This window comes from Spermophilus citellus (genome assembly GCF_964194105.1).
Source record: "Spermophilus citellus genome assembly, chromosome: 1".
NCBI classification, from domain to species: domain Eukaryota; kingdom Metazoa; phylum Chordata; class Mammalia; order Rodentia; family Sciuridae; genus Spermophilus; species Spermophilus citellus.
The window spans coordinates 267989001-268006518 of NC_138182.1; the positions used below are offsets into that span (position 1 = coordinate 267989001).

The 17518-nt window shown below is 33.8% G+C and overlaps 1 protein-coding gene across 1 annotated transcript in view; it reads right to left on the reverse strand.

Annotated features, from left to right (window-relative positions):
* LMBRD2 (LMBR1 domain containing 2) overlaps nt 1-17518 on the reverse strand; it is a 54710-nt gene that overhangs the window by 15623 nt on the left and 21569 nt on the right. The window contains exons 7-13 of the mRNA XM_081283393.1: nt 8609-8683; nt 7158-7271; nt 6511-6694; nt 5161-5342; nt 4491-4624; nt 2475-2580; nt 1713-1810 (exon numbers count right to left, since the gene is read on the reverse strand). Of these exons, the coding sequence (XP_081139519.1) occupies nt 1713-1810; nt 2475-2580; nt 4491-4624; nt 5161-5342; nt 6511-6694; nt 7158-7271; nt 8609-8683 (893 nt within the window). The remainder of the gene's footprint in view (nt 1-1712; nt 1811-2474; nt 2581-4490; nt 4625-5160; nt 5343-6510; nt 6695-7157; nt 7272-8608; nt 8684-17518) is intronic.

Genomic DNA, 17518 nt, shown 5'->3' on the forward strand with positions numbered 1-17518 from the left:
TTAAAAATTGAGGAATGACATATTTTTAAAATTTTTTTTTAGTTCTAAATGGGTACAATACCTTTATTTTATTTATTTATTTTTACGTGGTGCTGGGATCAAACCCAATGCTGCACATGGTAGGTAAGAGCTCTCTAGCACTGATCTACAACTCCAGCTCCTGATCTCTTACTTAAATATAAAAGGACATTCAATGTTCATCCCAACTCCAGAAAAACACTTTTAATAATTCTTTTTAATTTTTAGACATAATGATTCCTTTTAAGATTTTATAGCAGACAGAGTACTATTCTACTCCTTATCCCTTGATCCATATAATCATCTCACCTCAAAATACTAACACTTCTAACTACTGACATGAAAATACATCACTTATGTATCACAAGTACGTAATGTTCCACTGATAGTTTTATAAGTTTTTAAAATGAATAAGCATATCATCAAAACTTAGTTTTAGACATACAAAGTATGATTAGTCTCTTCTTTCAATAATTCATTTTTGCATTATAAATTTGTTTTTGTCCTTTCTACCTTAAAGGAAAAACTCAAAATATCAGATTTGCTATCAGTTGTTATTAACAACATAATTTAAACTATAGTCTTTGTGGGGCATGGTGGCACACGCCTGTAATCTTGGCAACTTGGGAGGCTAAAGCAGAAGGATTCCAAGTCCGAGGCAAACCTCAACAACATAGTGAAGCCCTAAGCAACTTAGTGAGACCATGTCTCATAAAAAATAAAAAAATAAAAAAAATGGATGTGGCTTAGTGATAAAGAGCTCCTGGGTTCAATCCCCAGTACTGCAAAAATAAATAAGCTTTAATTTTTTAGCTATTTTACTTATGAGAAGATAAAATATAAATACCTTTTAAAATTCAACACAGAATTTATTTTAAAAAATATCCATTCATTCTTTACCTATTAGTAAATATTATTTACAATAACTATGTAGTGATATTGGAAAATTTAAATGAAAAACAGGTAGACAAATGTTTTTTTCATTAGAGAATCGAACTGATTAACATTAATAAGACATTTTTGCTAAAGTGATATTTTGGGTGTGTTGTGGAACACTTACACAGAGAGGGCAGACAGTATACATACAACATAGGGTGCAAATACCTGACACATGAAAGTAGATAAGATAGGGTGTGAGAAGTCACACACAACTGTCCATTAACTCCTTTTGAATTCCAGCCAAGATTCCACCTTTCTCTCTAATCTCACAAAAGAAAACTAAGGGAGAATTTCTTCCCTAACCCTATGTTTTTTTCCTCACTACAATTGTTCCTCACCCTACCTTTTGCACTGACCATGACCTGAGGAATCTAGAAATCCAGCAATAATTATCTGGAAAGCCCTAAATTATGTTATTGGAAAGAAGCTGGACAAGCTGAAGGGTTTTGTAAGCTATACTGGCTGTCGGTGTCAAAGATCAGGATTTAGAAGTTAATATTCTGTAATTAACCCTACCATTGTGTAGCCTGAATAACTGTAGTAAAATAACTCTACCTCCCTTTTCTTTAAAATATCCTCAGAGGGAGAACCAGACCTGATCACTCAAGCAGTTCCTTCAAACTATCCCAGCTCCCTCAAAACCAAAATAAAGCAAACAACTAAAACCCAACCAATAAATGTTTTTTAAAGTTTTAAAATGAAAAGATACCCCAATACAACTATGAGTGTGAAAAAAGTAATGTTAAGCCTCTTACCTAAAATAAGTAGCAATGCAGAGAATTACCACTAACATAGGATAATATATATAGAATCCATCTGCAATAAAGGATAAAACTTTCATGGAACCCATAATCTGAAGAGCAAGAAAAAAGTAAGTTAAATCAGCACAGTTCTATATTTTTCATTCCTTCTTGTCATTAGAAAATTTACCTACAACCATAGTCATATTAATAAACTGAATTTATCAAAAAATAGAAGCAATACATTAAGCGGTCAAATTTTTAAAAATTTTGTTTTTTTAATCCAAATTTTCTCTTAAGTTTTTAATAGTCTTATTAAGGTTAATATTTTATAGGTCAGGTCTTTGGATACCCTTCTGATAGACAACTTATGTACAAAAAAACATTTTTTTATGATGAGAAGCAAAATCACTTTTATCCAGTCAGCATTAGTAATCACATATACATTGTTAAGAAAAAGTTTAATTTTTTTTTCCAATGGTACTAGGGATTAAATCCAGGAGTGGGGAGTATACTACTGGGCTCTATTCCCTGCCCTTTTTTATTGAGACAGGGTCTCACTAAGTTGCCCAGGCTAGCCTTGAACTTGAGATCCTCCTGCCTCTTCTCCCAAGTAATTGGGATTACAAATGTCTATTACCACACTCAGCAGGAGAAATTTTCAGTCACAAAAATGAGTTTAAAAGTGCTATAGTACATTCTTGCCAGCATTAAAAGAAAGTTTACAATAATGATCTCTCATAGAGTTAATGAATTCTGTTTTCTGGCCATACTTACAGATGTATAAGCAGTTGGCTGAGTATTCTTGTGAGAGATGGATGAATCCATATGGGTCAGACCCAAGAAATTAAGACATAAAGGAGGAGTCAAGCGGCAAAATAACCTGCAGTAAATATTTTTTAAAACCAGAAAATATAAAAGATAGTGCAGCAAAAGATATTTTATATTACATTGAATGTACTAAAAACATTTCAAATCATTATAGCTATAGTATTCATTTATTTGCACCATATACATTTTGAATTTTTAACATGAACATCCCTTAGTCACTTGGGAGACATTCTGAAAATCCTATTAATCATATTCCCCTTAAAGCCATCAAAATCTACATGGCAAAACTACAGCCTCAGGCTCCTTGTCACAGTGGTATCCCATAATTTGTGAAGTTCCTTTGTATGCACCTCTTTTAACTCTACTATCTGTGCAATGTATCTCACAGCATCGCAATGACAGTAACATTCTCAAGGGGTATGGTACTCTGTATATAAAAGATCTAAAGTTGCATCAAAATGTTCATTCTGACAGGTATAGTGAGTATAAAAAGGGTTGTTCAGTTTTAAAAAGTACCCTACAAAACTTCATATGTGGAGAATTGAGTGTGGGAAGAAAGAAGAAACGAGAACATAGAGAGGTATTATGAGGAAGCTCTTTTGTGGTGAGATAACAGTTCTGGATCTTGATTGTGATGGTACCTGTAGGAATTTACACAGAAAAATGAAGCACTGAAAATGGTGAGAACTAAATATTGTCTACAGAGTAGTTAACAGTAATGGTCCAATTTTTTTGGTTTTGTTATTATACAATAACTATATAACATTTCATTATCAGGAGAAGTTTAGTATACATAGGAGTCTGTGTAGTACATTAGCAACTTCCTTCAAGTTCATAATTATTTGTCAAATAAAAAAAAAGTCTTGTTTTGTTTTGTGGTGCTGGAAATTGAACCCAGAGCCTTGTGCATGCAAGGCATGCACTTTACCACTGAGCTATATTCCCAGCCCCAAGAGTCTTAAAGATACTTCAAGTATCAATTCCAGTGAACATCTTTGAGCCCCACCCTTAGAAATGCCTCAAATGATTGATTTGACAATACATAATAGATTGTGCAACCCAGCCCAACCTAGAGGCATTTCTCTAAACTCTAAATTCCTCAGGAAAAATTATTCCTGTTGGTTTTCTTTATATTCTTCAATTCAGTTTAGGCCACTGATTCTGTGAATATTCTCTAAGTATGAATTAATATTTATAAACTTTCAATTGTTTCTATTACTTATTTATCTACATACTGAGTCTCTAATTGGTAAATTCAAGCTCACTATGTCTTACTTCTCCTTTGTAATCTAGGATATGTAATATTGTGGTTTAAATATGAGATGCTCCTTGAAAAGCTCATGTTGCAAAGCTCTAGAAATGAAATGATTAGATGATGAGAGAGAAACCTAATAAATGGATTAATCCATTTGATGGATTAATAATATAAATGAATTACTGGGTGGTAACTGTGAACAGTGGGGTGTGTCTGGAGGAAGTAAGTCACTGGGCACTTGCTCTTGAGGATTATACTTTGTCCTTGGTTCTTTCTCTCTCTCTCTCTCTCTCTCTCTCTCTCTCTGTTTCCCAGCTTCCATGAACAGAATAGTTTTCCTCCTCCATGACCTCACAGCATGATGTTCTGCCTCACTTCGGGCCCACAGATTTGGAGTCTGCTGACCATGAACAGAGATGACTGAGACTTCTGAAACTATGAGCCCAAAATAAACTTTTCCTTCTCTAAGTTGTTCTTGTCACAAATCTTGATCACAGCAATGACAAGCTGATTAACACACCTAGTTTAACCTTAAACCTCAAGGAGGATTTATCTGTGAATCAACAAACGTTATTCAATACTTAAAGCCTTATCAACCATATCATAGAAATATATGCAACATCCATAAAAAAAACAATAAAAGAGAGGTCCATTATAATGCATGCAATGGATATATTTTTCTTATTTCTAAACTCAATCCAACTTACATGCCACTGAAAAGAAGACTGTAAGCATCAGTCTGGTGATGTGAAGCCAAGTAATAATAGTTAAATACACGAATCCTAAATACAGTAGAATAAACACAGATACTTAGGAAGAAGATAGACAGAAAGCAAGCAATCTGAAAAAAACAAAAACAGAACAGTTTAAGACTAACGGACTTTATTATTTTATATACTATAATAAGCATTACCGTTCATTTCCTAATACTTATTGAGGTCCTAAAATTAAAATACAATAAAGTGGTTTTTAAAAATCACCTAAGAAAATGAAATTATATAAAAAAAATCTACATTTCAACCAGTTCAACATCCTAGACCCATAAATTTCAAATCTACCTCCTGAAGTGAGCCTGTTTTCCCATTCCCTTGGCAACTCTTCACATGAAGATTATAAGTTATGTAGCTTCATTGGCATAAAGTGGATCAAAGTATTCTCATAAAACAATTTTTCACTAGCTCTCCTCAAATACAGCTCTTAGTGTTTTATACTCTGGGTAAATTGATGAAGTTCATTTTTGGAAGTATGACTAATAACACTGTGAGAAACTTCACAGGTTTTATTATTACTGGAAGAAATGTATGAGAAAAGATACAATAGTTAAGGATTATGCTATGAACAGACATGTATTTTATGACAGATATGAAATAAACTGACCTCAATATAAATATAATTGTAAGTTCTTTCTGCCAGCTGTATGAAGACTGCAAAGAGGGATAAGACAGGAGTTGTGCTAAAGAACGTGCACTCTGACCACACAACAATCACAGAGAAGATAGACAAAACCACAGCAAGTATCCTGTAAAACCATGGTCGCAAAAGACATTCCCAGTACCATTCTGGAAAATTAAAGAAAAATACAATTAGGAAAACTAGAGGAGTAAAAGGGTATTGACAATATTTCAGAATCTCTCCCAACAAGATAATTATAAAAAGAAAAATAGCAATTTTACAGTGGATGGATCTTGCAGACATATCCTGACCAAATGATCACCAATAAGGGGACAAAGTGACATGGTGCTTCTTGCTATGATGCACTAAGAAGAGCATGTTATCTTTGCTATGGTTATTTCTGCTCAAAATGTATAACCTACATCTAATCATGAGACATATCAAACTCAAATTCAGGGACATTGAATAAACAGCTGGCCTGTACTTTCCACAAACACCTCAGTTATAAAACACAAAGACTAAAAACATTAAAGATTAAAGGAGACTTTATGGAGGATATATGCTCCTACTCATTTTTTCCCAATACTCTGGAGGGCACTGAAAAGAAAACAGGGGCTAGCATTGTGGCTCAGTGGTAGAGCACTTGCCTGACGTGTGAGGCACTGGGTTCGATTCTCAGCACCACATATAAATAAATGAATAAAATAAAAGTCTATCAAAAACTAAAAAAAATATTTAAAAAAGAAAACAGATTTTGAAAACTTTAATTATAAAAGTTATTTTTATTAAAAATCTTTCATTCTTGGGCATTTCTAATTTTTCTTTAGTCTTCATAAATAAGACTAGAATGTAAATAAGCAAAGAGGATTTCTTAGGGGATATTTTAGTAGTATGTCAATATGACTCAAGCTGATGATTTATAGTTGCTTAAAATTATAATTATTTAAATATATATCACATATAATATGCTTGAGATATTACATATATTTTTGTAATACATTTTAGAATTTTAATCATTTTTGAAGTAACACTGGAAACTAATGGATATGATAATTTTTTTTTTTTTTAGTATTTTTTTAGTTGTCAATGGACTTTATTTATATGCAGTGCTGAGAATCAAACCCAGTGCCTCACACATGCTAGGCAAGTGCTCTATCACTGAGCTACAACCCCAGCTCAGATGATATATTTTTACAAGTAAAATAGTTACCCCATATTACCACATGGTATAAACTAAATAATACAAGTAAAATTCAGCTTTGCACTGAGAAAATATGCACTTTTTCCTGTAGAAAAAATACTACTAAACTTTGAAATTTATATGAAATTCCATACCAACTGTAGGATTATAAAAATATTGGATAAATCGATTTTCAGGCTCTGGTGATTGAAAGGTGTGAACAAACTGATGAGTTGCACTAGTTTCATTTTTCGCTACATCTTCTAGATAAAATGCCTGTTCCAAGAGAATCTGCCATTGTACTTGAGTTCGACGGTGCCTCTGAACTGAATAAATCACCTAAAAAAGATAAGAGGGTGGATGTGTTAGTCTGAGAGAACAGTGTGTCAACCTAATGATCACCAGTAAGGGGACAAAGTGACATGGTGCTTCTTGCTATGATGCTAAAAATGCTAGTGAGCATTTTTTATTTTTATTTATTTTATTTTATTTTGGTCACAACATGAACATACTAGTGGTATTTACTGTGTAGGGTCAAGAATTTTTTTTTTTTTTTATGATATGATAGTTCCATAGACCGTAACAGTTCTAATCCTTATTCCTCAATTGCCCAAGGTACCACTGTCTGGAAGCACAAAGTTAACACATTTCAAAAAACAATGATATGTATAGTATGGAAAGAAATTTTAGATATGAATTCAATCAAAATTTATTTTTTGTGTGCAATAATTATAAATCTAGTTGATTTATAATTGCAAATCTAACTGAAAGAGAAAGAGCTATAATTAATTATTTAAGTTACCTGTTTATGTAATTTTACCAGACTCTTTTCACTTGGATAGGTATTACGCTTTTCATCAAAATCTTCATAATCATCCATGTTTCTACCCATTTTTTCCTGATACTCTGTAGGACACTAAAAAGAAACAGAGTTTTAAAATATTAATTATAAAAGATGAAAATTTATTTTTATTAAAAAAATCTTTCATTCTTGGGCATTTTTAATTTTCTTGAAAACATTTTTCTTCCTTTATTGGCATCTCTGAATAGATTTTCACTTGCTCACATTTTTTAAAAAAATGTTTTAAAAAATGTGTTCAGCTTCTTCTCACCTCTATTAACATTAATCTTTATCTCAGATATACTAGCTGGGGAATGGTCGAGACAATGGTAGAGGCAAACTTACCTTAATTGTAGGTAAGTTTACCTACATGAAGCAAATAGTATTTGAAAGGTGTATGCTAAATAAGCATCTGAAAAAAATATCAATTATTTTTCTAGCTAAATTATGAAAAACATTATAAGAAATCCAAGGTGCTGAATTTTGAAAGGCACAATACAGAGAAACACATGTAAGATCTGGGGTATCTGCCATACTACTGGTCACTTATTACCTATATGAATTTGGGCAAGTTAGTTAACCTCCCTAAATAGGTCTCAAAAACTTACAATTACGAGAAAAATGGTCAGAAAATTTATTCCTATGACTAAAATAGCCAAAGTAACACTAGCTAACAATCAGTACAATAGGAAAAGACATTTTTCAGTGGTTCTCAGGCTGCATAAAAGACAACTGGGGAACCACAAAGAACTGGGTTTGGAAGTATATGAATACCTGTAACTCAATACCACCTCATCAAAACCTTAATTATATGGTTTCTTATTAAATACTTATTATATACTTCATAATGTCAGTTATTTCGTGATTGATTATATACTGTAAAATGACATTTAGAAAGCTAGTTGCAAGAAATTATAGAGGTTAGTTTATTTTCTTTTTTTTAATGTTTATTTTTTAGTTGTAGTTGGACACAATACACTTATTTTATTTATTTATTTTTATGTGGCGCTGAGGAGCAAACCCAGGGCCTTGCACACGCTAGACGAGCGCTCTACTGCTGAGCCACAACCCCAGCCCCAGTTTATTTTCTTATAAAAGAAATGCCTTCAGTGCTTATTTACAATGGCACCTTAAAGGTTTATCTCCAACACTGTGTCATAGCAATTATTTTACATAACTCAATATTAATTCTATCTTCATGTTTTAGTGGAAAATATTGTCAGTAATTAACAGTAAACTTATAATAACAGGAGGAAAAAGTCTAAGTACAAATTACTACTGGTTTATGGTTAATATTTCCATGAAAATGCACTGGGAAGACCTGAACCATAGACATTTTTATACTTTTATGATGCTTTTGTTGTTATTACATATTAATTTATATATTATGTAATTATATATTTTAAAATTACCTTTTTAAGTATTGTATCAACACATTTTCTCAATGGGTGGTTATACTTGATGCTTTCATTCACTTTACGAACCTCCTATAACAAGAACAAGAGGAATAAGAATATTTCCATTTCTAGAGGTGAGACATTTCAAGCTTACTAAAACTTTACAAGTTTAATTTCAACTCAAATTACTTAGCATTACAAAGGTTTTTGTTTTGTTTTGTTTTTCTACTGAATAAGAGTTCTTAAAAAGACATGCAAAAGTATAAGGCAACTGAATTGTATCTATACACTCACTTTTTATTACTTTCTAGATTTATTCCCTTATCATTTGCTTACTTAATATACAAAGATGATTAAACATTATTTAAAATGTTCACAAAGGATCTGATAAACTGATCCTAAGAACAGGACTGTATTACTCCACCGTACTCATCAAGATGAATCATTTCATTTATCTAAAATACAGTGAAGAAACCAAAGAAAAAGACTACACATGTCACAAAGCACCTGATGTTTCCAATAGAATACTCTAGAGCAGCCATAATTGATTGGTTCATCTCATACTTGTTTATTAAGATCACCCCATGTCAGCACTGTGGTGGCTATAAGGTGACCATAATACATACAGAATAGCAAGGTTGGAAGACATTGCATTGTCAATCTTTGACTCAAATTATAATGTAGTGGTGAGATAATTAAATAGGTAATTTAATGAAAGGCATAAAAAGAGTTAGGAAGAGGATTTTTTTATAACCGTACTGGGAACTGAACTCTCAGGGTTGGTCTGCTACTGAGCTACATCCCTAGCCCTTTTATTTTTTAATTTTAAGACAGGGTCTTGCTAAGTTTCCCAGGCTGGCTTGAACTTATTAGCCTTCTGACTCAGTTTCCTGAGTCACTAGGATTTTAGGCATATGTCACTGAGTCCAGGCAGAAACAAAAAATGAGAATACAGAAGAAATACAATTGATCCATAAATGCCTAAAAAGGTATTCAAGCTTACTAAAAACAATTATTTACTAGTAGTTCCTAAGAAATATTCAATAATATTCATGAAATAGAAACAAGAGTTGGAACCACTATTTCAGGCAGAAGCAACTCCATATCACAATCTGGGAGTTAAGAGGGAACTAAGCAGGATTTAAAAAGAATATTGGTGGCTAGGATTTGGCTCAGTTGTAAAGTGCTTGTCTCACATGTGTGAGGCACTGGGTTCAATTCTCAGTACCACATATAAGTAAATTAATAAAATAAAGGTCCATCAACAACTAAAAAAAAAATTTTAAAAAAAAGAACATTGGGACTATAAGGCAGAGAAGGGCTTCAAGGGATAGAGAACTAGAGGCAGAAAAAGTTATGAAAAATATTTAATTATATGACAAAGAATCACCATCCTTAATATATGAATAGCTCTTACTACTAAATAGAAAAAATAAGAATACAGAAGAAATAAAATTGGTTTATAATTGCAATTATAATGTTCAAGCTTACTATAAACAAATAATAATTTTTTAAAAAGAGCTTTCCTGCAGAGTTAAAAAACTTGATATTATGTAGTGACATAAGAGTGTAAGGAAACAGGCCCTCCATATGCAGTAAAAAATGATATAATCTATTTGGAGGGTTACCTGGCACTGTCCGTCAAAATTTAGTATATGCATACTCTAGGAATAATCTATACCAACAGACATAGTTCCTGTCAAGGAACTTAGCTTAATGAAGAAAACAGACATTAGTCAAGTAGAAATGATGTGGAAACTGCTGTAAAACAAAAAAAAGTAAAATCCTCTGGGGGGGTATAATCTCTTGTAGGAGGCTTTCTGATACACTGATAAGCTAAAGTGAAATACAGGCTCAGGTTGTAGCTCAGAGGTAGAACTCTTGGCTAGCACAAGGCCATGGGTTTGACCCACAGCACCACAAATAAAATAAATAAAGTAAACTAAAATAAAGTTGCATATGATTTCAATGTGGCTACTGAGGCCTAACTAGACAGCCGTACTTCATTTAAAATTGGATAAAACAAAATAAGTAGAAGTTAGTCAATTAAAAGGAAGGGCAAGAATATTCCAAATAGAAGAACAAGGACAGCGAATACAAAGGTCTCCAGGTAGAAGTGAACAAATTGTTTTAGACAGGAAAAAACAAACAAACAAACAAACAAAAAACCAGCATGACTACAGAGAAAAGAAGAGTAAAGTCCTGACTAGCACTTCACTAGGCCGAAGAAGAAAATCAAAGTGCTCCTAAAAGGCATTAATAACAATTTATTTTGAGGTAAATGTGTGAGGCCCAAATGCAAGAGTGACAAGAACAAACTTGAGTTTTTAAAATGTCCCCTTGAAACATTATTACATTTTAATTGTCTATTATTAAACTGCCTTAAAGTTTGTAACTGAGCACAATTTTATCTTACTTTGAAAAATGAACTACACAATCTTACTGTATACTCTATATAAAATATTTTACCTTTAAATTTAGACATGTTAAAGCAAAACTTTCAATACTTTGTTGAAATAACTATTTCAACTTTTAACATTTGCTACATATGCTGTGAATTTAAGTTTCCTTCAAAAGTTCACAATTTTTGTAAGTATTGGAAGTATTTGAAATATTAGTCTGTTTCCTTCATATAAAATAACATAACTTTAAGCTCTTTCATCAGTGTGCCAAATCAATTATTTTGTAAGCAGGACAGACAATATCCATGAAAGTGGGCCAATAAGCAGTTTTCAGTAGAAATAAGTAGCTATTTCTTCCTCTTTAAAATTCTCTAGAAAAATAACAAAATTGAGCAGTGACTTTTTAAGGTATCTAGTAATACCTTTTGAATGGTTTGCTATGGCTTTTAAGTTTTACTGATGCCTCAAAAAAAATAGATGCACAGATGTATTACATGTGACAAGAACAAACTTGAGTTTTTAAAATGTCCCCTTGAAACATTATTACATTTTAATTGTCTATTATTAAACTGCCTTAAAGTTTGTAATTGAGCACAATTTTATCCTACTTTGAAAAATGAATTACACAATCTGACTGTATATTCTATATAAGATATTTTACCTTTAAATTCCAAAGAGATACATATTTTAAATATACCAAAGTAGTTTTGATAAAACTGCATTTGGGGATTATATGGATATCTAAGAATCTTTTCCCTGCTTGGAAAGTATCATTGATTGGTTCCTTATTACTTCCTTTTTTTGGAGGGGGGTGGTACTGGGGATTGAACTCAGGGGTGCTTGACCACTGAACCACATCCCTAGCCTTATTTTGTATTTTATTTAGAGATAGGGTCTCACTCAGTTGCTTAGAGCCTTGCTTTTGCTGAGGCTGGCTCTGAACTGGAGGTCCTCCTGCCTCAGCCTCCTGAACTGCTAGGATTATAAGCACGGGTCACCATGTCCAGCTTCCTTATTATTTTCAAAATACATTCTGGACTTTTCCATTTGGCATTCAAGGCCCAACTATGACTTTATCTTTTGAAGATAAACTATGTTCACTTTGATTTGGTTTAAAACATTCTGATATTTAACTGGAATGCTTTTAGCTATCAAAATTCTATTCATCCTTAAAGACCCAGGTCACACCAGGTCATACTATATCTCCTCTGATTACTATTCAGATAAGAAAGCTCTCCATATTAGAGCATTTTCTTTGTATCATTCACATCACATTTACCATATATTATATGGGAGGATATAGTTTTCCACTCTAGACAGTTAATATTCTAACGGTCAGTTCTACATAGCACTTCTTATGGCAGAAAGACAATAAGTACTTGTATATGGGCAAATGAAATCACATTCAAATCATGTTTTTTTACGGGTAAGGGAGAAGGCTTCTGCTATCTATGTGAAATAGCTACTATTATAATCCATTAAGAAAAGAGGTGTTTCTTATTCATATAGAAATTTTTCTCTTATCTAAAATTTTTTAAATCCCCCCACTTTAAACCTATGAATACTAAAGTAGCATTGAAGGCACCAATGTTTTTTCTTCATTTTCCACACCTTATTTCTAAGTGCTTCTACCTAATAACAACATCTATTTCATTCAGTATATTATCAAATATAAATTTTCAAATATCTCGAATTTTCCTTCAGTTTCAAATTTTCAGGTATATCAAAATATAAACATAAAATTATTAAATGTAAATTATCTTCTTTGAAAAATGTGATAACATTCATCACAGACTTGAGGAAATATATTCGAATATTTAGATATTTATTCCCACTTTTTGAATCAACGTTTGCTACAGTTCTTACATTTTATAGAGAATAAATGTGAAAAGTCAACATAAAATTTTCCACAGTGCACTTTTTTTTTAATTGTTGGTCGTTCAAAACATTACATAGTTCTTAATATATCATATTTCACAGTTTGATTCAAGTGGGTTATGAACTCCCATTTTTACCCCGTATACAGATTGCTGTATCACATCAGTTACACTTCCATCGATTTACATATTGCCATTCTAGTGTCTGATGTATTCTGCTGTCTATCCTATTCTCTACTATCCCCCTTCCCCTCCCCTCCCCTCTTCTCTCTCTACCCCCTCTACTGTAATTCATTTCTTCCACTTGTATTATTCTTCTCTTACCCCTCCTTTCCTCTTATATGTAATTTTGTATAACCCTGAGGAACACCTTCCATTTCCATGCGATTTCCCTTCTCACTCCCTTTCCCTCCCACCTCTCATCCCTGTTTAATGTTAATCTTCTTCTCAAGCTCTTCCTCCCTACCCTGTCCTTGGTTACTCCCCTTATATCAAAGAAGTCATTTGGCATTTGTTTTTTAAAGATTGGCTAGCTTCACTTAGCATAATCTGCTCTAATGCCATCCATTTCCCTCCAAATTCTATGATTTTGTCATTTTTTAATGCAGAGTAATACTCCATTGTGTATAAATGCCACATTTTTTTATCCATTCATCTATTGAAGGGCATCTAGGTTGGTTCCACAATCTTGCTATCGTGAATTGTGCTGCTATGAACATCCATGTAGCAGTGTCCCTGTAGCATGCTCTTATTAGGTCTTTAGGGAATAGACCGAGAAGGGGAATAGCTGGGTCAAATGGTGGTTCCATTCCCAGCTTTCCAAGAAATCTCCATACTGCTTTCCAAATTGGCTGCACCAATTTGTAGTCCCACCAACAATGAACAAGTGTACCCTTTTCCCCGCATCCTCTCCAGCACTTGTTGTTATTGGATTTCATAATGGCTGCCAATCTTACTGGAGTGAGATGGTATCTTAGGGTGGTTTTGATTTGCATTTCTCTGACTGCTAGCGATGGTGAGCATTTTTTCATGTACTTATTGATTGTATGTCCTCCTCTGAGAAGTGTCTGGTTCAGGTCCTTTGCCCATTTGTTGATTGGGTTATTTGTTATCTTATTGTCTAATTTTTTGAGTTCTTTGTATACTCTGGATATTAGGGCTCTATCTGAAGTGTGTGGAGTAAAGATTTGTTCCCAGGATGTAGGCTCCCTGTTTACCTCTCTTATTGTTTCTTTTGCTGAGAAAAAAACTTTTTAGTTTGAGTAAGTCCCATTTGTTGATTCTAGTTATTAACTCTTGCGCTATGGGTGTCCTATTGAGGAATTTGGGGCCCGACCCCACAGTATGTAGATCATAGCCAACTTTTTCTTCTATCAGACGCCATGTCTCTGATTTAATATCAAGCTCCTTGATCCATTTTGAGTTAACTTTTGTGCATGGCGAGAGAAAGGGATTCAGTTTCATTTTGATGCAAATGGATTTCCAGTTTTCCCAGCACCATTTGTTGAAGATGCTATCCTTCCTCCATTGCATGCTTTTAGCCCCTTTATCAAATATAAGATAGTTGTAGTTTTGTGGATTGGTTACTGTGTCCTCTATTCTGTACCATTGGTCCACCCGCCTGTTTTGGTACCAGTACCATGCTGTTTTTGTTACTATTGCTCTGTAGTATAGTTTGAAGTCTGGTATCGCTATACCGCCTGATTCACACTTCCTGCTTAGCATTGTTTTTGCTATTCTGGGTCTTTTATTATTCCATATGAATTTCATGATTTTTTTATCTATTTCTACAAGAAATGCTGTTGGGATTTTGATTGGCATTGTTCATTTATTCATTCACTTAAAAAATGGATGCCGATGGTCTAAGAGTCTGGGAAATAGAAAAAGCACTAAGGATTGAATTTATCTTCTAACAATTCATATGTTAAAGCCCTAATCCCCAGTACCTCAGTATGTGGTCTTATTAGAAATAGGGTTGTTGCAGACAAAATTAGCTAAATTAAGACAAGGCCATACTGGAGTATAGTGGGCCCTAATCCCACATAACTGGTATCTATAAAAAGGGGAACTTGAACATAGAGACACACAAGGAGAACACCATGTAAAGATGAAGGCAGAGATCTAAAATCCAAGGAATACCAAAGACTACAAGCAAGCCAGAAACTAGAAGGCAGGTGTGACGCAGATTTTCCTGACAGCCTTCAGAAAAACCAAACTTGCCAATGTGTCAATCTTAACTTTTACCCTCCAGAACTGTGAGAAAATAAATTTCTGTCATTTAAGCTACCTAGTTTGTATTACTTTTGTTATTGTAGTCCTACGATGCTAATACAGAAGGCTTCCCTGAAGAATTCTCATTTATGTTAAGACCTGAAAATGAAGCAAGAATTAGTTGAAGAAGGTCAAGAATATTTCAAGAGTGTGGGAAAAGCATGTTTAAAGACAGAAAAGAGAGGTAATAAATGAAATGATTAAGAGATGGGGGTCATCCGATCAGATAAAATCCAGTCCACTATCTGTTCTTATACTGGAAGACAAGAATGCTCATTCATTTATGTATTGTCTATGGCTGCTTTCATGCTACAAAGACAGAGTAGTTAAAACAGGAGACCATATGGCACACACTGCCTAAAATATTTACCATCCGGCCTTTACAGAAAAAAGTGTGCTAGTCTTTATTATAGCACAAACTAAAGTTAGAATTTCTGGTTCTACCACTTACTAGCTGTGTGATATATAGGAAAGTTACTTAACTTCTCTGTGCATCATTTTCATAAAATGGGAATTAAAAATAAACTCTATTACAACTATTGTTTTAATTAAATACAGTTGACCCTTGAAACTGCTCAAATCCACTTGTATGCAGATTTTTTATTTTTGGAGGTTTGTAACAATTAAAAAAACCCAGAGGGCTGGGATTGTGGCTCAGCAATAGAGTGCTCGCTTAGCAGGGGCAGGACCCGGGTTTGATTCTCAGCACCACATAAAAATAAATAAATAAATAAATAAATAAAACCCCCCCTCCTTAAAAATAAATAAATAAATAAATAAAACCCCACAGATGAACCATATAGCCTAGAAATATTGTAAAAAATATTTTTTAAAATTAGTTCTGTTATGAATGCATTAAATGTACATAGGAGAGTCTATTATCATTTACTACCATAAAATATATACAAATTTATTCTAAAAAGTCAAAATTCATCCAAATGTACACACACTTACAGACCATACATAGCACCATTTGTAGACATGAAAAACGTTAAAAATGTAAAGATACAGTATTAAGTCATAATTGCTTAAAATTAACTGTAGTATATTGTTGAGAGCCACAGCCGAAGGGGCCCCAGCAAACTTCCAGCTGCCAGCAAACTTCCAGCTGCCAGCTGATGATTGGCTCACAGTGGCCCCAGCAAACTTCCAGCTGCCAGATGATGATTGGCTCATAGCAGCCCCAGCAAACTTCTAGCTGCCAGCTGATTGGCTCCTCTGCAGTGATGCTCATTGGGCTGTTTCCCCGCCCTTTCAGACCATGGAGCTGCTCACTGGGGGACTTTTTTTGGCTCCGCCCACACGACCCAGCCAATACGCCTCAAGAGCAGGAGGAGTGGGGGGGGCGGGGGTGGAGAGGCTTGTGGGAAGTCGGTAGTGGCAGTTGGGCTCTGAGGGAATTCCTGAAGAGCTCATGTGGTGTGTGTGTTCTAAAAATAAAATTTGTTTATGCTTGATAAGTGGCTTGTGAATTGTGCCCAGCCAGACTGCAGCAGTATATACGACTGTAATACATTTCGTAGCCACCTCTTGCTGCTGTTGAGGTGAGCTTAAGTGTTGTGAATATCCACTTAAAACCCTGTAGCCCTGTTCAGTTCCTCTTCTCAGTAAATTGCATATCTCAGTAAAAAATGGTCTCTCATTGGTTCTAGTGTATATTTCACCATATATGATACACATACAAATTTGTGTTAATCAATTATTTATGTGATTAGTAAGACTTTAGGTCAACAACAGGCTACTAGTAATTAAGGTTTTGGTTACCAAGAGGTACTTAAATCACCGAGCCACATCCATAGCCTTTTTAATATTTTATTTAGAGACAGTATCTCACTAAATTGCTTAGAGCCTCCCTAAGTTACCAAGCTGGCTTTGAACTTGGGATCCTCCTGCCTTGGCCTCCCCAGCCACTGGGATTACAGGTGTGTACCACATGCATAGCAGTAGTTAAGTTTTTGAGGAGTCAAAAGTTATGTGGATTTTTTATTACATGGGGTCAATGCCCTTAACCTCTGCCATTGTTCAGGGTTAATTGTATATTAATATATGTCAAGTATTTAGAAAGACTTAGGCAAACAGTAAGTCTAAAACTGTTTTCTTGAGGTTGTATTGATGTGCAGTTTTACTGGTGGTATATTCAAATATGAACAGAGGAAAGTATGTCTGATTCATTCTACTATCTTTCCTGTTTGTTATTATTATCATTATTAAGTTTAAGGAACCAAAGTTGAGTGTTACATAAATATTAAGTCTAAAGAATTGTTTACTGTTTCATTATTAGCAAGTCTGAGTAACCAAAGTGACCAGAGTAAGTAAGATGGGGGATTGGGATAAGGCTGGAGAGTTAAACGTGGGCCAAATTAATTTTTTGTAGG